We start from the raw sequence: 23,959 nt of genomic DNA on the forward strand, positions 1-23,959 counted from the left end.
GCTGCGCGGGGACATCTCCTCCCAAGGTTTTTTTCCTTGTGGTCGATCTATAAATACGTCCTTGATCATCACTTTTCATATAATATAAGCCCTTGCACCAAGGGTCTGTGAAAACGTTACAAATAAATGAATAGTTGGTTGGTTGATTTAGTTTATTTTACTTCGCGTTTTGTGCCTCTTGGCTAATTTGCGAAGACGGGGATGAGTGATGAAATTGATGAATGGACATTCACAAACAACTTGGATACTACTTTAATTTTTCTGTGGGTGCAGTTGATTGATTGGGTTAAATGGTACATATCTGGTAGAAGTCAATGCGTTGCATCATCGTCTGGAAAATCTGACTGGACATCTTTAGACTCTGGTGTTCCTCAGGGTAGTGTATTGGGTCCATTGTTATTTTCAATGTATGTAAACGATATAACAAGAACCATAAGAAATCTTACACATCATATGTATGCTGATGTGTATATCAAGTTCATTGTCGAATTTATCACGTGGAATTGAGCTGATGAACATGGAACTGTCAAATATTAATAATTGGGCTGCCCGTCATGGGTCCAATGTCCAATAAATCAAAATGCATATTAATTGGATCACGTCAGCTTTTAGCACGTATAAATTCGGCTAATATCCCAACTGTACAACTAAACGGTGCATGCATACCATTTTCTAAATCTGTAAATAATCTAGGGGTGATTATAGATACAAACCTTACCTGGTGTGAACATGTTAATAATATATGTAAGAAAGCCTATGCCTCCTTACATCTATTATACAAGGGCCTCCCCGATGGCTCAGTGGTAGCGTCATTGCCTTGTAATCAAGGGGTCCCGGGTTCGATACCCAGTGGAGGCGGCACAAGTGGTTCGGATCCCACTTTAAACTGTAGGTCCAGTCCCGATTAGCCTTACTGTGCATAAAGTGGACTTAAAACACCAAATCAAATCAAACCAATCTATTATACAAATAAAAAAAAAATCTTCCGCCAGTTATTAAAGAACGACTTGTACAAGCTTTGGTCCTCTCACATCTTGACTATTGCGATAGTGTATATGCTGATTGTAATGAAATGCTGGCAATGAGAATTCAAATATTCAGAACTCATGCATAAGATATATATTTAACCTTAAGAAGTATGACCACTTAACTGAATATTATAATAAATTAGGCTGGATTAAAATGAAAGAAAGACGGAGGTACAGAAAACTATATAAGTTACTTTATACAGGAAGTCCTTTATATCTCACAGACAGATTGCTTCCCTTAGGAAACCCAGAGTTATCACACACGAGATCCCAAAGTTCCAATCTTCTGACAATTAAAACTCACAAAACTCAATTTTTTAGTAACTCTTTTAATGTATCAGTGGTTAGGGACGGGAATGGAATTTCGCATGAAATGAGAAAATCAATTTTCATAGGTATCTTCAAAACAAGATTAAGAGAAAGTTTCATGGAGTGATTTTTTTCTTATAAACCTATGTATGAGTGTGTGTACATGTATATATATGTTTTATGTATTTCATTGAATTCTAGATATTTTACCGCTGTTGGTTTGACATGAAAGGTATATGTGTGGTCGTTATTTGCAATGTTTATATATGAATCAATTTATGAATATGTTCTATATTATGAACTTTTGTATGTGGTTGAGTGTAAGAAAAGGTATGAGCCTTAATCTCCGCCACAAATAAATAAGAGACAAATAAATTAATAAATAAATAAAAAAACCAAGCCCAAGCGGGATTCGAACCCGGGACCCCCGGCGTCGTAGCGCGATGTGCTAACCACTCCGTCACGGGGGCCGACTATCATTCGGCCACAGGGTCCGGCAAAATAAATAAATGAATAAAGTTGCGAGATAATGATTCATGCACGTTTTACTAAAATGAGTAAACATAATTTTCACACACACACATACACACGCGCGCATTTACATTTACAGATACAGGGGAAAAATACATTGGTCTTACATAAGGAAGCTTATAAAACACGCTGGTAAGAACACACGACACAAACACTTCCAATTTACAATACTTGTATAAAACTTGATTGGGGGGAAAGTTACAAAGGGCGCTTCATTTGAGCAATGCTAGTTTGAGAGTTGATCGTCTTGAGTCCTCTGGAATCAGAAACCTCCTATGGAGCCCTCTTTCCGGAAATCGGCGTTGGCTTTGATGGACCCGTCGGCACCCCTTTCCAGCCCGTTTACAACGCCCAAGGGCTGGTCCTGCCGCAGAAGGCTGTGGCCCTTCCGTCTCAAGCCTGCCACCACTTGCTGGAAGGAAATGGAAGAGCAGAGTTATTGTTGTCTGCTGGGCCCATGTCAGCACTTATGATTGTTATAACTATGGGTCGGAAGTTGATGACAAATCATCTTTTCTTCTGAGCCTTGAAAACAATTCTAATCCTGATATCAATCAGTTTCCCTTCAGTTAGAATCAGAAAACATTATTTTTATTTTGCAATTTTTTTGGCATTTTTAGGCGTTTTGTTTTTGGCTTTTAGGTCATTAGGTCATTTCGTGAATTTTAAATGCATTTGCTAGCATAATTTATGTTTAAATTTCCTGACATGGTCTGTTTGGCAAGTTCGCCATTAATGGAAAATACGATCAATGGAAATAGACAATATTATTTTTAATGGAAAGTTTGGCAATGGGTTAAATAATTACGTTTGGTGTTCTTCCTCCAGCACATCAAGTACTTTGTGTGAAGTCTACCTTGAAGTTCCCTTGCTGGCCACTATAATCGCTTTAATCTTGACTTTTAGTCACAATGTAAAAAAAAATATAATCTGATGTACGAGAAACATCTGTATTTTCAGATGCTGACCGACTACTGTGTCCCGCAAGGCCCACTCTGAAAGGAGATGAATGACTTACACAGAAAATCCTTCAAGTAAAAGTAAAGAAAACCATTAGCACTTAATTGCTTCCCCCCCTTTTTGCTTCAGTAGTTTAAAACACCAAACAACATGTTTTGTCTATTTATTCAACTACTCTGTTGCAGGGGTGCCCAACACCCCCAAGGCCTATGACGCACTCCCCCAAAAAAGAGGTAGAACATTCGCCCCGCCTCGCCTCCCTTTTCTGCCAAATTATTTACTCAAACTATTTTGGTCAGACAACATTTGTGGAACAATATAATTCAGACATATTTAAGCAATATATGTTTACTTTAGATACATTAGGCTCACTTTCATGTTTGCTAACATAAAACGTACAAAACTGCTCAGGCCTCTCTGCCATTCTTAGTGTACTGAACCTTATGCACAGTTTGTCTGTTCGACTACCCTTGTATTAATGCGAACAACACGCCCCCCCCCCCACATCCAAACCGATTCTAAAGGCATAAGAGGTGGTGTTCCATTTCAAACCTATCGCCGCTATCATCCACAGGTAGGTAGAGAAACTGTACATAATAACCAAAACTAAAAATCAATAACAAGTCAATCAAACGAAACGATCCACCCATTTTTGTGTGAAGATATATAGAATTGGTATAAAATGTTGTCCCCCCCAAAAAAAAAATCCCAATGCGCAGGCGAGTCATGAAACCCTCCTGTGGGTAATTTATGAAAATAGCAAACTATTTTAAGAGCGAAAATTCTTTTTGGGTCATTTTTTTTTACCGTTTTTAGCTCATCAATTTCCGAGCCCTAGTTTTATTACCAGGGCTCGCAATGCACCGGAGCAAACTGGAACTGAATTCCGGTTCCTGAATATCTGAAACTTCCGTTCGTCATGATAGCAAAATGGGAGGGGGAAGGGTGCTACCTCTCAATTAAGAAAACTTTAATACCACTCCTCCCTCTAGCTATGGTCATATGGATAAGCATCCTCCACCTACTGCACTGTCTCCATGTTGATCATTACAAGCGTCCTCCCTCCTGTACCCCAAAATCGACCATATCACAAAAAAAATCTTAAGACATTAGAAAATAAGAATTGGTTTGTTCACACTATTTCAATACTGGAGAAAAATATATTTCCCAAAATCTCCCAAAATAATGTACCCTCTGCGACTGAAGAGGAGGTACGACCCTTAGGGCAAGGGCATAATTGCACCTCCTACTGATTTCTCAGGTCCCTTTGAAGTTAGAAGAAAAATCAATTACCTTGTCGCAGTATAGCTAAAAATCGAGAATAACGTGTAACGCAACAGGAGTGGAAAATGTTGGAAATTTGTCTTAGTTTTCTTTGAATATGAAAAAGGCTTGGCTCTAATTGACATACGGGAAGGAAGTTACATTTTAAATACCGCACGTAAGACTAACATTAGTGGTAAAAGTTTATCAATTATGATGTTTCTTCCTACTGGATTCGTAACTGTAGACAATTTACACTCTATAAGTCTACGACCAATGATGTTATGAGGTAAGTTCTCCACGTCCCCCCCTCCCTATTGATGGCCATATGCGAACAAGAAAGCCGGGTATTATTATCTCAGACATTGCGTTATGATATGTCACTGCAAACCCACTCGACCACCTTCCACATATTAACAAAAATAATAATGAACATTGAGTGGTGAAGTAATTTGTTGCTGGTGACTTTCACAACACAGCCACGTCTGTTGATATGTATTTTAAGATCGCAGGAAAAAAACGCGGGTCTTTCTATGCAGTGCTCGACTCGAAGGAGTTTCAGTTTGAACTGCGTCAATGTTGACTCCCATCTCTTTCGTTAATAGACTTTTTAAATAAACGACACTATCTGTTTGATTTCTTGGATTATATTAAATTTCAGAAGCAACAGATAGAACATTGTGGGATTCCTACACCTTGGGGGTGGCCGCCACACCAGTTTAGTGTTTGCATTTCAACCTACGTCACACGAAAGTTTCCGAAAACAAAATAGAGAGGTATTTTACCTTTGTGACTCCGTATTCGTAATATAAAGTATCTGGCAACAGTTGATGGTGGATTCGTCTATCATCAATAGACTCCTTGATGCTCTTCCCTAACCAGATATTATCCACAACAGCCTGGAAAAGATAAAATTCATAAATTAATAGATTACCGTTTGCCTCGAAAATTATTGAATTGCAGACCAAAAAGAAGAAAGAAATTAGGAAGACCATATCGCCGATGGAATGGTCAATTTTTGTAGTTTGAGAATGGGCTTTAGTTACCCCAACCTGCAAGAGGAAGAACAAGAAGACTGCCTAGATACATACATGGTTGATATAATTGCTTCTAATTACGGGTTAATTTGTAATCATTCTTATGTAAATTTTGGGGATGAGCCGATACCGATGCTAATTATTCTGGAAGTTTTGAAAATTCCATTGATTTTGCATCTATATTATGTGCAACAGCTATATTTTGTGAAGCCATATCAAGTATTATCACACACTGATGTGATTTATGTGAGGCAGAGTGAACCCCATAGAAGCTTTATGCGGGGACAAAGAACTGAATAATTCCCACTTTAGATCACTCCCCCCGGAAGACGCGGTGGTATAGTGGGTAGGGCGTGCGACTGCCACGCGGGAGTCCGAATTGTTATTATATTGTTGCAAGCATTTTGAGCAACAAGGGTTGACTACGAACACAAGGACAATGTTGCAGGGTTTACGACGCGTGCCAGGCTTTCAAAACTTGTATATAATATTACTGAATCTTTTATTCACATTCATTTTTTGTGAAAACGTGCTCACATTAGAATAGAAGGAAGACAAGAAGCCATAGAGATCATTTACAGTGTAGAAAAAAAGGAACCGACGTTCCAAACTGGGGACCGCTGCCTCACACAGTGCAATCTCTTCTCTTGTCTGCGACCCAACCTTTTACCGATTTCCCGCCATAAATTATTGTACAGACACCGTGCTTCTTTGTGCCGAAGCTGAGAGAGACAAAATGCGAGTGTGTGCTGCCTCCGCGATATGGAGGAAAATAGGAAGACCGTGGCAGGGAAAAGTATCCCGTTGGGCATATTCCCGTATGTGTGAAACAAATTCCCCGCTGGAATATATAAAAATAAAGATCTAGAGATACTATTGGGACATTTCATTGTCAGGGGCCGCCCAGACTACATTTTTAACATTAAAGGAACTACTCTACTGATAGTTAAGCAACATTTTTCTTACAGTTTCTGTACAATGAATTATGAAACTAAACACTATTGATGAAACATAACTATTCTGAAAATAAACTTTCCCAGATGTATATCTATAAGTGAACAATTTGGTATCACGGGTGGGCCAGATAAAACAATGCCTCTTTACTTAATAAGAAATTTATTTTAATCCCTGTGAATATTCTTTGACGGGGAAGTATAACAGTTAACGGAGACATTGTTTTTTGGCGTCATGGGTGGGGGACACAATACAAAACAAAAAGTTAACATAAACGAACAATATGTACGATACCCTCTACCTTCATTCTGTATAGTACTAGAATGTTTATCCAAATAACAAGTTGACTCGCAAGATTTCATTTCATTTCAAGAATTGAAATTCAGGGACATTTTTACATGGAATGCATCCGCCTCTACTATTGTTGTTTCCTCAAAATCTTTCCTACAGAATTGCCGTTCGAAGATTTTGTCAAGTTTACAGCCAAATCATCATCGTTTGAAACAGTATTGCTTGGGGCATCCATCCTTCCATGCAAGTATTACATATGCAATGTACGAAAAAATCTGCTAAGTTGCGAGTTCCGAACGGAGCTTCTCTTGTTTGAAGTGAATCAGTCCAGTCGGTAGGATTTCTGACCGTCACGCGGGAGACCCTGGTTCAATTCCCGATGGCGACTAGCACCTATACAAGGCGTGAAGTGGCAAATTTGTCTCTATGTCCTGCGCACAATGCCAATTACTTCAATGCGTAACGATCTCTTAAATTTAACGTTCAACGAACTCTAAAATCCCAGACATTTAGCCACCACATTTCCAATCAGGAATTTGCTAGAACTATCTAAGGAATATCTCGTCAGACATTGCCAGGCTTCCTTGATCGCCATCGTTGTAAACAGGCAGCAATCAAGGAAGGGGGCAGACGTCTGACTCGGCATTATTCAGTAAATTGAATTGGAATAAATGTCTGGGAAGAGAGGGGTCAGTGGTCAGTCAGATTACAGCGAACAGAGGGAGAGAAGGCAGAAGATTTTGGGGAAGGACGTTTCGAGAGAGTCGCAAGTGAGACTCAATTGTACGGTTCCGAGCGTAACCTCTCATGGTAGATCGTCAGCTTCAGTGAGAGACAGGTATTTCCAATCACCATGCTGGTCCAGTCTGTAGAGGTTTGAACTCAAGCGTTGTGTTTTGCCATAAGTGTGTAATTAGAACCTCTCGCACCTTACCATCAAGCTCACCATCAGCAGCGAGTTGCTCTAGAATAGAGGATGAATGATCAATGAGCTACATCATTAAGTGTTCGATCCCACGTTCCTAGGAGAACGTTACGAATGGTTCACGGGAGATCCTATAATGTGTGTTTCTGAGAGAGACGGAAGGGGCTAAAACTACTACCTTACAAGCCATCGCAATGCTGCGTAATAACTTGTTGCATAACATGATGCAATAATTTACCCTTATAAAAATACAATAAAAGAGAGCTTAATATGGGTCATCACAATGTTACGTAATGTTATGTAATTTAACTCGAAAGAAATTATGACACTCGTACGAAGTATGAGATGAAAAATCACAGAGTTGCAATACTATAAAATCGACAAAAACATAGTCAAAATAGGTTTACCACTGTGCTTAAATTAATAAAAATAATAGGCCTCGTACCAAGTATTAGTTTGAAGGAATCCAATCACCACTACTCACGTTGGTTTCAACGTAGAATTTTACTGTGTGTAGAAAGTCTATATTTTAACTTTTATTCAAAATAAAGTGGCCTCGCAGGCATAGTTCGCAGAGGGCCTCGCGAGGGGGGGGGGGGTACGTGTAGTTTTTATTAGTCAGTCCTCATTTTGCCAATCTTTCCTGCCATAGATGTTTTTCTCTTGGGAATACTGGGCCAAAGGGGGGTTATGACCACCACCAACCCTCCATTGGGCACATCACTGAGTTTTGTCTGAGACGCTCCCTAAGCTGAGAAACGTGAGGGGGTAGAAAGTTATGTCGGACGGCTAGACGAAGTAACTGTTTTTCTTTTACCACCAACGATGCAAGATTAAAGAGTGGGTGTAACCCAGCCAAGGGATCTAATTGATTACGTGTGATGGGTACGGATATAACAGTTGAAATATTTTTTTCTCCCAGACAGAGGGGAATATGCCGACAAAAAAGGGGGAAGCGATTGTGTTTACGATAGAAAAAAATGAGAGGAACGGACATTTTATTTTTTAAGACGATTAAGTAGCTGAAAAAAGGAGGGTGTGTGTTATATGTGAGGAAAGATAAGATCTAGTGGTGGAGAAAAGGGGGAAAAGGTTTGGTGGTTGGAATTTAAATTTAGGGACTGCAATAAATTTCTCTGCTAAAAGAGGCGAACGCTTTAACTAGCTGACTGATAAAATCCTAGATTCGAGTTTCCGTCTAGGCATAGATCTTATTTGTACATTTCCCATCATTTACAGTTCATCATCATTCATCCTCATCGTCGCGATTAGCAGGCATTGGTAAAAAATAACCAACAATATAAATAAATTGCCTCCTAGATAGCTATAAAATATATATATATCCCCCCATTTAAACATTAATTATATTACCAATATTCCTAAAATAATACCTTCCCGCAATTACCTTATTCACACATATACATAATACATAATATCTCAGAATAACGTATAATTGTAATTTACTATATAATGTTTACACACAGACAGTGGCGTGCCAAATGGGTGTATTAACCCCCCCACCCCTTTCTTGGCCAATTATTCCTAAAAAAGAACATCAAAGGTAAGAAAAGATGGCAAAATGGGGGCGGACAATTAAATAGCCCTCACCACCTTTCGAAAATCCTGGGCACGCCACAACTCACAGAACTATCGATGTTATCTCAGACGGAATCTATTATCAAACGATGATACCCGAAATGGGCATTTTCGGATCCAGTGTATCATGTTGAGTGAAATGAACCGATTTCTAACTTCTTGAATCGTAGAGCCATACCGAGGTTTGAATTCATAAGTCCATTTGAAAGGCAAAGAATGCGCCGAAAAACCGCCGTGTATCAGTCTGTTGAACATCTGGCTATCGCGTGAGGGACCAGAATTCGACTCTTGCGGGTACGTGATCTGAAGTAGGATTCTTTCCTGCGTTGTCCCTGGGTAAAGAGGCTCTGGGACTCACCCGCTTCTAATAAATGGGTATCTGGATGGCAACCTTGGTAGTTAAAGAAAACTGGAGCGTGGTGCTGACGAACGAGATAGAGAACATGTGCGCCCTTCCCCCCCTAACGCCCCAAATCGTGTCTTCATGTCCCGGCCCGGATTAGATCCCAGCTGGAGACACAATACGCAGTGGTTCGGATCAAACTTTTAACTGTTGGTAAATTCCCGATTAACCTACATGTGCAGGTCCGTACCCAGGATTCTTTTGAGGGGGCCAAGCCTTAAACCTTGGTTATATATATATACACACACACACATACAATTGCCATGAAATATAGGTCAATTATTGATTGATTGATTGATTGAGTTGCTGTTTTAAGTCCACTTTGTGCACAGGAAGGCTATATGTCAATTATTAAATAATTAATTAATTTATATACATTTATATTTATAAACATATATAAAAAAATTAATATGCTACATTTATAAACTAGCAAATTAATTCCTTTAACGACTGGTTCAAAATGTCAAGAAATTAGACGATAGGTGAAATGTTTTTAATAAGTGTTAGGTATTATTTAATTATTGCTTTTTATTAAAAATTATAATTATATTATCATACTTTTATTGTGTTATGTTTTTATAATGGTGTAAATGTATTAATCGTCTCTCGAAAGGAAATACTGTATTTCCTTATCAGAGTTATAGCTAGAGATTTCAGCGCCCAGGATGAGAATAATTTCTTGCACTCTCTGCACCGAATTTGCATCCCCACTGCATAGATATAGCTGGCATACTTAGACATTGAAGAAATTTTTAATAGAACAAAATCGTTGGTGGGAGATCCCCCTTACCCTGAATGTGGCCACCAACGCTATGGAATTATCCTTATAATGAAGATCGTGAATTAACCACAAAAAAGGATATCTTCTCATCAAGACTGTAGTTCTAAAAAAGTGAAAACAGGGAGTTAATATGGTGAACTGTCCCGACAAAATTGGAACATTTAGAAGCTTCGCATAAATGGTTATGAAACTAAAATTACTAAATATAGTAGACTGCAGACTTCTGGAGCCTGCCTCTCTTCAGAGACAACCCATTCATTTATATAAGAAGAAAATCTAAATTCTTGCAAAATAAAAATTATCCATGTTATTTTTGTAGGTTCGCATCAAAATATTTCATGGCTCGAGGGGGGCTGGCATGGCCCCCTTGCCCCCCCCCCTGGGTATGGGCCTGTACATGTGTATACAGTAGACTTGGAACATTTTTTTTCACAATGCACAGGGTGGAGCTTTATCTTCACGAAATGAACCGAGCACATTGTCTCTAGTTTAGTTCGTTTCGAAGTTGTGCCAGTATTTTCAAAAACCATAATTTTCAAAATGTGCCCTAGGTTTTGTACGTGGAGGTCACACATTTTATTACATTTCAAGACAGCGTTTGCAACTTCGACACTTGTCGAGACAAGTCTGAGAACGAAAAAAGCTTCTGTAAAATCGCGACTGTACCTTTTCCCTTGCATTCGCTTGTATATCTCTCTCTCTCTTTCTGCGTCTTTCCTTCCGATTTTGTTCTTTCTTCTCTTTGTCTTTCACTATCGCTTTTTTTCTCTACCTCTCACTGCCTTATTTCTTTTTCCTCTCTCTCTCTCTCTCACGGCTTTCTTTCCTTTCTTCCTGCTGTATTTCTTTTTCTCTCTTCCTTCCTTCGTCAGAAATTTTTGTCTCTTCCTCTCTCTGTCTTTTAATTTCTCTTTTATTTCTTTGGCTTCATTTTATCCCTCTCCATCTATGTATCACACGTTTAATATTTTCCCTTCCCTCATTCTCTATCGCCTATTTCATATTCTTATATGTATTCTCTTCTTTATCCCTTAAAGCGTTACTTTCTTCTCATGACACACTAGCGAGGCAAGCACATAATCACGAGCAACTTTTCTGTTATAAAAATACAGTATATCCATTGTAATAATTGGCAACTCTGTTCATGTAATTTGTTATAATTATTAGCATTCTAAATTTCATAATTTTCCTTCGACTTTTCTATTTATTATTATTATTATTATTGCTGTTTCATTCTTTGTTCCAGCGGACTTCATACATGTATAGTACTAAAGATGAGAGCGACAAACATTAGATATCTGTCCATTAGTTTATACATATAATCCTTTCTTCATTCTTATTTCTATTCAATTTATATTCAGTGTTCATCCTTCTTACATGTAATCAGGGAATGTTCATATATTCCATTTATACTTTACTTTACCTTGTAATAATCACCCAGACAAGGCCTGTTGTAAGAGCAGCCCTCGAGGCCGAAACACGCCCGCTCTAATAAAGACGATTTTATTATTATTGTTGTTGTTGTTATTATTCCATTTGTAGTCCTGTTATGTATAACTAAATATATATTTTTCTTTTTTGGAAACAGGAAAGTGGAGGTACGGCTGTCATTTTATATATATATCAGGCTCGTACCCACGATTTTTTTTAGGGAGGGGCCAGATCCGTGTTTATATATATACACGTATGTACACACACACACACGAACACAGATATATATAAAATTTACTTATTCTTGCCACTTTTGACCCCGCACTATGGCCTGCTTGTCTATCAAAAGAAAATAATGGCCCTTGCCCCCTCCCCTTCCCCAGTTTTGGCACCAAATCGCCGATACTGGTCAGACGTATTGGGATAGTTCCGAGTTTCGCAAATTAAAAATGTTTTCAAATTTCCTTTATTTTCTTATACCAGAACCATTGAACAGCCACGATAATTCCATGTTTAGAAAATAATATATTTATAAATACAATTATACGCATTAGCAATTATTATAACAATAAAAGATTCTAAATATGAGTTAACCCATAGTCCGCTACGAAGGATGGGAGAGAGGCATTTTCACCTGGTAGCCAGTAGCGGCGATTGGGTGCCAAAACTGGGGGGGGGGACAAGAACAATTTACTTTCTCTTAGTAGACAAGTAAACAAATTAAGGTCCACGGAATATTTTGTTTATAGCATCCGAAATATTTTTCTGGCAAAAATAAATATTGTATCAATAGCGTATGTTAGGATTAAACCTACTTACTTATTTTCTTGCGTGGTTTATCATGTCTCTTTGTCGTGATACGAAGTAAACAAATTCAGAAATTTCATACCAGTGTAAGAATTATAAGAAATTCATGTGTCTAACACGACCTGTGCTTTGAACAATGAGTGGTGACGTAAAAATCGTGTAAACATTGAGGTTACAGCCTTACTGCGGCTCAATAAATTCCTTTGTCAATGAAGTTGTTTCCGTGCTATAGTTTAATAGGTTAGGTTTTCTTCAAACACGCCTTCTTGGAAAATACACTAACAGTACGGAACCGAGAAATTTGGTCGTTCAATTCGTTGCGGAACAGATGTTGACTGACGCTTAGGAAATTGTATCAGTTGCTGTACATCAGTTTCACCTAGAATTGGACAAATAAATACACACTACATCAAAGAACTTCCCCTGAAAAACCGTACTTTAAACACGTTTCTTCGAACATGTTCAGTGTTCCTGTTAAACAAACCCTCCTGTTCAAGAGGACCGTATTATTATTGATGGCACTGTTTATAAAGTCTAGTGTTTCATTGCTAACTTCCTTGATACCACCCCCCCCCCCATTCATTACGTGTTAAAATCACTAGCGCCAACAACGGCGAAGGGGAGAAGCAGGAACATTTGGTTGACATGGTTGGTTGTATTCCGCGACCTGTTGAGACGTAACCAATCTGTGACGTAACTTCGACGAAAAAGGAATTGGTATTGCTCTTCCTGGTCAAAATAAGTTGCAATCTGAGTTGATGCACAAAATCGTACACTAATGGAAACAATATCATCCTTGTTTGCTAAACATTCTTGGAATCTATCAACTAGCAAGTTCGATCAGCAATCGAAAATTCAGTTTCGGAAAAGTGTTAAAAAGAGTTTTTTTGTGTGTGCAATTTGGAACCGGTTTTCAAGCCACACAAACCGAGAGTGAATCAAACGACAGTAGCAGTATGGACCAGGACAACTAAAAATATACTTCTTTGTAAATATCTTGCAGTGACATTAAACTGATTGATACGGATAATCTTTTCGTCATACAGTAGACTCACGATTATCCGAACTAATTGGGACCGAGACTACCTCGGATACGGAAAATCTCTGATAATACGGAGATAATGTGCTAATAGGTCGTAAATGACGAAACAACACTTTCTGTGGAGAAGAGATGCGTACGTGTACAATTTCAGGTAAAGTTATTATTTAATTTATAATGCATACATTTCAGTAGTGTGTAGGTATTAATGAGCGTCCCACAATCGGCAGAAGTGGGGTATGGTTGGTGGACTACAATGTGATCCTCCCAGCTAGATTCGAGGGATCCGCTGACCAACGACAGGTGCGGTCCTCCATTCATATTGGAGGTTAGGCGTAGAGCTGACAACTCTGCACTATAAAAAGACATGTCAAGAAACAGCAATATGAGGCCATGGATGTTCCCAAGCTAAAATATTCCGGAGGTAAAATAGTCCCCCATTCGGATCTCCGGGCGGGGACTACTTTGGGAGGTCCCTGGACTAAGGATAAGATCTACATTAGGAATAAGGATATTAAATTAGGCACCTGGAATGTTTTGAGCCTTTACCGGCCTGGGGCATTTCAGTGTACAGTTAATCAGATAGTTAAGTATAAATTAGATGTAGTAGCTGTCCAGGAAGTTAAGTGGCCAGGAGAAGGGAATTGTAAAACTACTTCTTTCTATGGTGGTACTGAAAATCATAATTTTGGAACAGGTTTTTTCATAAATAATAGAATTATCTCGGCTCTTAAAACAGTAGAATTTATTAATGATAGGATATCATATGCAGTTTTACAGAGTACGTGGTGTAAAATTATTTTAATAAACATGCTTGCACCAACGGAAGATAAAGATGACAATACTAAAGATCAATTTTATGCGGAGTTAGAACAGGTCTTTGATAAATTTTCCCAGTATGATATGAAAATTCTGTTAGGTGACTGTAATGCACAGATTGGTAAAGAGGAGACATTTAATCCCACGATTGGTAAAGAAAGTCTTCATGAATTAAGTAATGATAATGGTATAAGATTATTTAGTTTTGCAACCTTAAAGAATTTAATTGAGAAAAGTACCACTTTTAAACAAAGATATCCATAAATATACCTGGTCTTCTCCAGATGGTAAAACTCATAATCAGATAGATCATATTCTCATTGATAAGAGAAGGCATGCTAGTATAATTGATGTTGGTTCACATAGAGTTGCTGACTGTGCCAGTGACTATTATTTAGTAATTGCTAAATTAAGAGAAAGACTCGCAGTGATAAATCATAACGCAAAAAAATCTAAAAGTTATAAAATTTAATACAGGAAAATTTGCTGATTAAAGAATTAAGAAAGATTACCAAATTAAACTGACAAATAGATTTGATGTTTTGCAGGATTTAAATGATGATGAAAATATAAATGAAACAGACGTAAATAAGAATTGGGAGCATATACGTAATGCAATAGAATCAGCAGCTAAAGAAAGTATAGGATATCATAAACCGAGAAAAAGTAAGCCATGGTTTGATAATAAATGTCATAATCTAATACAAATAAGGAATCAGGCTAGACTTAGGTGGTTAAATAACTCTGATGATACAAATCTAAGCAATTATAATAGAATAAAGCGAGAAGTTAACCGCATGTTTAGAAGTAAAAAAAGAGATTACTTGAAAAGCAAAATTAACGAAATTGAAACAAACAGCAAAAACAAAAATATCAGAGAGTTATATAAAGGTGTAAATTAATTTAGAAAGGGGTGGCAACCTAAAGTAAACCTGATAAAAGATAAATACGGTGATTTTCTAGCTGACCCAAGCGATATTCTAAATAGATGGAAGAACTACTTTAATGACCTTTTAAATGTTCATGTAGGAGATAAATCAGAAGTAAATGAAGTCCACACAGAAGAACCTTTAGTTCCACAACCTAACTTGACTGAAGTTAAAGATGCTATTAAAAGTCTAAAGAATAACAAAGCACCTGGCATTGATTTAATACCAGCGGAGTTAATTAAATATGGTGGAAATTCGTTAATATGTCAAATTCATAAATTAATTTGTTTAATATGGAATAAAGAAGAAATCCCTCAACAGTGGAAAGAATCCATAATTGTTCCTGTGTTTAAAAAAGGTGATAAAATGAACTGCAATAATTACCGTGGAATTTCTCTACTCTCAACAACATATAAAATATTATCTAACATTATTTTAACAAGACTAACCCCATATGCTTATGAAATTATAGGTGATTATCAATGTGGATTTAAACGTAACAGATCAAATTTTTCACATCAGACAGACATTTGAAAGAAAGTGGGAATATAATCAAAATGTCCATCAGCTATTCATTGATTTCAAATAAGCATATGATTCGGTCATAAGAGATAAATTATATAATATATTAGTAGAGTTTGGAATACCTAAGAAGCTTGTTATTATGATAAAAGTATGCACCAGTGAAACAGAAAGCAAAATTCATGTGGGTATTAATGTGTCTGACAAATTTACAATTCATGATGGTTTAAAACAAGGAGATGCATTATCTCCATTGCTCTTTAATTTTGCCTTAGAATATGCTGTTAGGAAGGTAAAAGAAACTAACGAAGGACTAAAATTAAATGGTGTGACGCAGTTGTTAGCATATGCAGATGATGTAGACTTATTAGGGGATGATATAAATACAATCAAGAATAATGCTAAAATATTTTTCAAAACTGCTAAAGAGATAGGTTTGGAAGTTAACAAAGAGAAAACTAAATATATGCTTACAGGCCGAAACCAACTGTTAGGTAATAATCAAAATCTAATTATTGATAACAACTCGTTTGAACCAGTTTCCAAATTCAAGTATTTAGGAGTAATATTAACAAATGAAAATTATATTAAAGAGGAAATAAAAAGCAGGCTTAATTCAGGAAATGCATGTTACTTCTCTCTTCATACACTTCTGTCTTCTCGTTTAATATCTAAGAAACTAAAAGTTAAAATATACAAAACAGTAATATTGCGTGTAGTATTATATGGATGCGGAACTTGGTCCCTTACATTGAAAGAGCAACATAAATTGAGAGTATTTGAGTTTCTGTTTCTGCATACAGACCAGAGCCTGGCAGATATTTCTAGAGCATTGCAGGGCAGAAATATACAGCTGTTGTACTTTTCATACAAAACAAGAAAAAAAATTTATTACTGTGATGTGAGAAGCCTGCTGGAGATTAGGATGCTGAGGCTGGACAATGTTTCTCTGTGCAGAAATGATGGGTTTCTGATTATGAATATTTTTTCTGGTTTATTTTTTTGCCTAAATTCTGTTGTCATATGGTCCTATAATCACAGAACAGGCAGAAAGTATTATCTTAGTGGGGGTCCATATGTGGCAGAGCATACATACAGGAAAAACATTGAGGTGTTTCTAACAAGATCCCCTGAAATATATACAAACATAAAATCAATAAAGCATCTCACACACCCAGACTGTTGCAGGCTGTCATATGTTATAGAGGTTTGTTTTGAGTACAATTATATTCTATCAACAATGGCAGGTGAAACAACAAAATTAAAAAATGTGTACTACCCAGACATGGTAAATTATGCAAAATATATGCACCCCATAGATCCTAAAGATGAGTGGGTCATCACTGACAAGCTGGATGGATCTCACATTTCCCTTGTGTACCAAGAAGGTACACCCACTGTGCTCTGCAGTAGGAATACATACAATGTTCAAAGCAATTTCTGTAACCTGGAAGGGTATGCAGACAGCATGCACCCTGTAATGCAAAAACTGTTCAAGATTATCAATGCAGAGGTGGGGGATACAATTGTTGTGCATGGGGAAGTGATAGGGCCTAAAATCCAAAATAACATATCTTACATATCAAAGGGATCAGAGGTTTATGTCTATGACATTTACAACCTAACAACAAAATTGTTTGCAAGACCCTACATGAGAACCCTTGATGCATTGAGTGAGTCTGGGTTCAAAAATACAATTAAAGGCAGAATAGTGCACATAGATGATAATTTCTGGGCAAACATAGAGTCTGAAAAGTCAATTCTGTTTCCACACTTGGATCAGATAGAGGGATTTGTGTTCTATCACAATTCGGCTTGCCCTGTTGTTGCAGATTGCAAATTCCAGCAGAACATATTTAAATATAAAACTCAGTGGTACAAGAACAGGACAGTGCCCGGAACCTCTGTATTAGCAAGCAGGGAACATTGCAGTAGGTTTTTTGGAAAATATGACATACTGCAGCATTTAAAGGATGCAGATGAAGATGTCAAGGATAAGTTTGTAGAGGATTTGCTGTTAAAATCTCTAACAGATTATATGGATGAGTACAACATAGATGCAAGCCGGGTGGCAGCCTTGAAGGTGTACATGAATACATTTTTCAAATTGCTGGCTGACAACAGGTGTATTGTTAAAAATCAAGAGAGGAGAATTCTAAAGCACTGGACTATTGCTCAGGTGCAGAATCCATATATTGATTAATATATACAGGCCCTATTGAGTGATTGCATGTTTGCTTAGAGCAATTAATTATATAGAAAGGATTGAACTTTACATGTTCAATTATTGATTAATAGATTGCATGTTTGATTAGAGCAATTAATTATATAGAAAGGATTGAACTTTACATGTTTCTTTTAATAGGATTGCATGTTTGCTTAGAGCAATTAATTATACAGAAAGGATTGAACTTTACATGTTCCCTTTAATAGATTGATTATTTGCTTAGAGCAATTAATTATAGGATTGCATGTTTGCTTAGAGCAATTAATTATATAGAAAGGATTGAACTTTACATGTTTCCTTGGAGTAATTATTTGATTCATAGATTGCATGTTTGCTTAGAGCAATTAATTATATAGAAAGGATTGAACTTTACATGTTTCCTTGGAGTAATTAATTATTGATTCATAGATTGCATGTTTGCTTAGAGCAATTAATTATATAGAAAGGATTGAACTTTACATGTTTCCTTGGAGTAATTAATTATTGATTCATAGATTGCATGTTTGATTAGAGCAATTAATTATATAGAAAGGATTGAACTTTACATGTTTCTTTTAATAGGATTGCATGTTTGCTTAGAGCAATTAATTATACAGAAAGGATTGAACTTTACATGTTCCCTTTAATAGATTGATTATTTGCTTAGAGCAATTAATTATAGGATTGCATGTTTGCTTAGATCAATTAATTATATAGAAAGGATTGAACTTTACATGTTTCCTTGGAGTAATTAATTATTGATTCATAGATTGCATGTTTGCTTAGAGCAATTAATTATATAGAAAGGATTGAACTTTACATGTTTCCTTGGAGTAATTAATTATTGATTAATAGATTGCATGTTTGATTAGAGCAATTAATTATATAGAAAGGATTGAACTTTACATGTTTCTTTTAATAGGATTGCATGTTTGCTTAGAGCAATTAATTATACAGAAAGGATTGAACTTTACATGTTCCCTTTAATAGATTGATTATTTGCTTAGAGCAATTAATTATAGGATTGCATGTTTGCTTAGAGCAATTAATTATATAGAAAGGATTGAACTTTACATGTTTCCTTGGAGTAATTAATTATTGATTCATAGATTGCATGTTTGCTTAGAGCAATTAATTATATAGAAAGGATTGAACTTTGCATGTTTCCTTGGAGTAATTAATTATTGATTCATAGATTGCATGTTTGCTTAGAGCAATTAATTATATAGAAAAGATTGAACTTTACATGTTCCCTTGGAGTAATTAATTATATAAAAAGAATTGAATTTTACATGTTCCCTTGGAGTAATTAATTATTGACTCATAGATTGCATGTTTCCTTAGAGCAATTAATTATATAAAAAGGATTGACCTTTACATGTTCACTTGTAGCAATTAATTACACATATTCTTGAGTGCTCTTGCATATGTGATTAATTGTATAGGGGATGTATTAGATTCACTTCTTCACAATTTTACCTACCAAGTGGATGTGCTTTTCTAAAGCAGGTAAATATTGTATACATACACACTATGGAATATTACAAAGAACCACCTCCACCCTATAGAGTGGAAAAGGACTGTTGCTATTGCCCTATTAATCCTGAAAGAGGGGATTCTCAGTGTGGCTCTGCAATTTTGAAAATTATGTTGATTTTTGTGACAAACATTAAAATTATCTGTGAATTCCATGATACACTCCCTGATGACACCATATGTAGTGTTATTCTTATAGGTGAAAAATCATATGTTTATGATGTAAGAAATGAGAGAGTCACAGAGCAATTCTAGAAAACCTCTGCATATTACATTGTCTTAGTACTAGATATACAAGTTGAGCCTGGTGCCCAATTAAATATTCGGGTTAACATATTACTACTCCGAACTTAAACCGGAAGTGGGTGTGTGGGTGGGTGTGGGTTTTATGAGCATCTTGGCCTAATTTTAAGTGTAGCAAAAACAATATCAAGAGGGCCATATTTTTAACAAGCTTATGGACAACAATTTGGCAGATGTGGCTTTTGTAAGTGTAGTCAAATCAATCTGAGGGGGGTCATCATTTCACAGGAAATTCCCGAGGGCTTTTTTACAAAAATCTTGGGTTAGACAAAGTAGCACACTTGAGCAATAAGCTCATATGGACATCTTGACATTGTTTTAAGTGTAGCCAAATCAGCCTGAGGGGGACTCATCATTTGTATGATTTTTTGCACCAGTAATATCACAACTACCACTACTAATAAGATCCCTAGAAAAATATTTGGACCTAAGAGGGATGAGGAGACAGGTGAGTGGAGAAGGTTTCATAATTTAGAACTACATAATTTGTATTCATGTCCAGATATTATTAGAATAATTAAATCAAGACGACTTAGCTGGCAGGCCATGTGGCACGGATGGGGGAGGAAAGAGGAGTTTACAGATTCTTGTTGGAAAACCTGATGGTAAGAGACCTATAAGAAGGACAAGACGAAGATGGAGGGATAACGTTGAGATGGACCTAAAAGAAATCGGTAGGGATGGAAAAGAGTATATAGATCTTGCTCAGGATAGGGACAGATGGAAGGCTATGTGTTACTGCAGCCATGAACCTTCGGGTTTAAGAAGGCTAGAGAGTTAGTTAGTTAGTAGACAAGTTTGAGTTTTTGTTTTAGGCCCACCTTTATGCACAGATAGACGAATTGGAACTGGACCTACTCCAATCGCGGCCACTGCTAGTATCCTTGCATCGGTGGTTATAAAACTAAAAGTACCCAATATCGCAGTACTTCTGGAGACCCCCTCTCTACACAAGACACTAATTCGTTTATGCAAGGACAAAATTAAAATTTATGCAAGTTTGAAAAATCGTCGGTTATTTTCATAGCTTTTTGTAGGTTCACACTTAACAATTTCATGGCTCGAGGGGGGGAGGTGCATGGCTCCTCCCCTGTGTACGGGCCTCATATATATTTGGGTAACGTTAAAATATACTCTTAGAAGCTTGATCTTGCGCCATCGCTGTACGGGTTATCAGAACTGACCTATGGAGATGAGATGTTTATACAAGCAGTTGCCTAGTCGCAGTTGGTCTTGTCTATCAAAATGACACATAGTGATTTGCCCGAGACGATAATAAGAATAATAAACAACTGTTACGCAAAAAATGTAAATGAATGTGTTGATGTACGTAACTATGTAAAGAAGTCAATGCACAAAGCAGGATAACAGAAGGGCAAAGCTTTTATCACACAAACCAGTGTAACTATAGTTTCGACTAGTTTCGAAATACAAACAAAACACGAGCGTTCTATCACGTAGTGCTCTGGACATCATTGTGCATACAAACTTCCGAAACAAAAGATAGAGTTCAAGGTTGTCAACTTGTTATAATAAGAAGGTAATCGGGTAATGCTGCACAGTTCAACATCCAGTTTCTAGATCGACGCACTGTGGAGAGTTTCGATCTGACTTTGTCTCAAGTCATTGCTTCAGTACTTGTTTCAGCGGCGTGTTTTGTCTCTGTGGCTTGTTACTAATTAACTTGATTCTACATATAATTGTGAAGGACATATCTTCATTGTTATTGAGTTGTTGTTTTAAGTTCACACAGTAAGGCTAATCGGTACTGGACCTACAGTTTAAAGTGGGATTCGAACCACTATGTGCCTCCACTGGATGTTGAACCTAGGACCGCACATATCTTCATCCTTTTGCAACTTGTGATTTTCTGTGGGAATATGCCAATCAAGATTTGATTGATTGAGTTTGTGGTTTAAGTCCGCTTTATACACAGTAAAATATACAAATCATGAAAAATACAATGTGGAAGTTATCATTTTATTTGAAGGTTGCTATAACCGACGAACAGACTTTTTGTGAACGTTATGATAGCACCCCATTCGACTCCCTGAGGATACAACACTTTAATTAAACGTCTCTTTATCCTGATAATACGTAGTTTCATTTTGAAACACTGTATGCGATAACAGCGTCTCCCTGCGTCATAACTCATAAGCACGTGCTGAGTCTGCGAAGGATCTCCCAAACCGTATTAAAAAAAATATGCTTGTCTGGCTAGAGAACCCCAGACATAACTAATTAAAATGTTTGTCTGCATTCACACACCACGGTGCTACGAACCAATTTATGACGGGGCCAAAGAGCGCCGTTTCTCTTGATGTAAGGTAAACACGGCTCAAGAGCCCTGCACTTGGACACTTCACCAAAAGTTATCTGAGCCCCCGTCCCGGTCTGGGCATCAATGTTTGCGAGTGTCCATTCATCAATTTCATCACATCATTCATCCTCATATTCAAAAATTAGTAAAAAGTGGCACAAAAAAGTGAAGTGAAAGAAAGAAAATCAATCAATCCAATCAAGATTTACATCCCTGCTTATAGTATCAAGTCAGAAACTTGATTAGAACACTTTAAAAAACATAAGTATGAGGAATAGTGTTAGAGAATATTTCCAATTCTGTATGTTAAAACTAGATCAAATAGACTTTGGTGAGGTTGGAAACACTAACTCTCTAGCCTTCTTAAACCCGAAGGTTCATGGCTGCAGCAACACAAACCTTCCATCTGTCCCTACCCTGAACAAGATCTATATACTCTTTTCCATCTCTACCGATTTCCTTTAGGTCTATCACAACGTTATCTCTCCATCTTCGTCTTGTCCTTCCTATAGGTATCTTACCATCAGGTTTCCCAACAAAAATTCTGTAAACTCCTCTTTCCTCGCCCATTCGTGCCACATGGCCTGCCCACCTAAGTCTTCTTGATTTAATTATTCTAATAATATCTGGACATGAATACAAATTATGTAGTTCTAAATTATGTAACCTTCTCCACTCACCTGTCTCCTCATCCCTTTAGGTCCAAATATTTCTGAGGATCTTATTTTCAAATACTCTCAATTTATGTTCCTCTTTCAATGTAAGGGACCAAGTTCCGCATCCATATAATACTACACGCAATATTACTGTGTTGTATATTTTAACTTTTAGTTTCTTAGATATTAAACGAGAAGACAAAAGTTTATGAAGAGAGACGTAACATGCATTTCCTGAATTAAGCCTGCTTTTTATTTCCTCTTTAATATAATTTTCATTTGTTAGTATTACTCCTAAGTACTTGAATTTGGAAACTGGTTCAAACGAGTTGTTATCAATAATTAGATTTTGATTATTACCTAACACTTGGTTTCGGCCTGTAAGCATATATTTAGTTTTCTCTTTGCTAACTTCCAAACCTCTCTCTTTAGCTGCTTTGAAAAATATTTTAGCATTATTCTTAATTTAATTTATATCATCCCCTAATAAGTCTACATCATCTGCATATGCTAACAGTTGAGTCACAGTTTAATTTTAGTCCTTCGTTAGTTTCTTTTACTTTCCTAACTGCGTATTCTAAGGCAAAATTAAAGAGCAATGGAGATAATACATCTCCTTGTTTTAACCCATCATGAATTGTAAATTTGTCAGAAACATTAATACCCACTCGAATTTTACTTTCTGTTTCACTGGTGCATACTTTTATCATAATAACAAGCTTCGTAGGTATTCCAAACTCTACTAATATATTATATAATTTATCTCTTTTGACCGAATCATATGCTTATTTGAAATCAATGAATAGGTGATGGACACTGATTATATTCCCACTTTTCCTCCAGTGTCTGTCTGATGAGAAAAAATTGATCTGTAGTTGATCTGTTACGTTTAAATCCACATTGATAATCACCTATAATTTCATTAGCATATGGGGTTAGTCTTGTTAAAAGAATATTAGATAATATTTTATATGTTGTTGAGAGTAGAGAAATTCCACGGTAATTATTGCAGTTCATTTTATCACCTTTTTTAAACACAGGAACAATTATGGATTCTTTCCACTGTTGAGGGATTTCTTCTTTATTCCATATTAAACAAATTAATTTATGAATCTGACATATTAACGAATTTCCACCATATTTAATTAACTCAGCTGGTATCAAATCTATGCTAGGTGCTTTGTTATTCTTTAGCCTTTTAATAGCATCTTTAACTTCAATCAAGTTAGGTTCTTCAACTATAGGTTCTGCTGTGTGTACTTCATTTACTTCTGATTTATCTCCTACATGAACATTTAAGAGGTCATTCAAGT

The 23,959-nt window shown here is 36.6% G+C and overlaps 1 protein-coding gene across 2 annotated transcripts in view; it reads right to left on the reverse strand.

Annotated features, from left to right (window-relative positions):
• Positions 1-1,847: 1,847 nt before the first annotated feature.
• Positions 1,848-23,959, reverse strand: part of LOC145988537 (scoloptoxin SSD14-like) — a 118,869-nt gene continuing 96,757 nt past the window's right edge. For both annotated transcript variants that reach the window (XM_083123446.1, XM_083123445.1), the window contains exons 9-10: positions 4,877-4,990; positions 1,848-2,280 (exon numbers count right to left, since the gene is read on the reverse strand). In XM_083123446.1, coding sequence (XP_082979572.1) covers positions 2,131-2,280; positions 4,877-4,990 — 264 coding nt within the window. In that variant the 3' untranslated portion in view covers positions 1,848-2,130. The remainder of the gene's footprint in view (positions 2,281-4,876; positions 4,991-23,959) is intronic.

The sequence above is a fragment of the Lepisma saccharinum genome, chromosome 6 (assembly GCF_977018435.1).
Source record: "Lepisma saccharinum chromosome 6, izLepSacc3.1, whole genome shotgun sequence".
NCBI lineage: Eukaryota > Metazoa > Arthropoda > Insecta > Zygentoma > Lepismatidae > Lepisma > Lepisma saccharinum.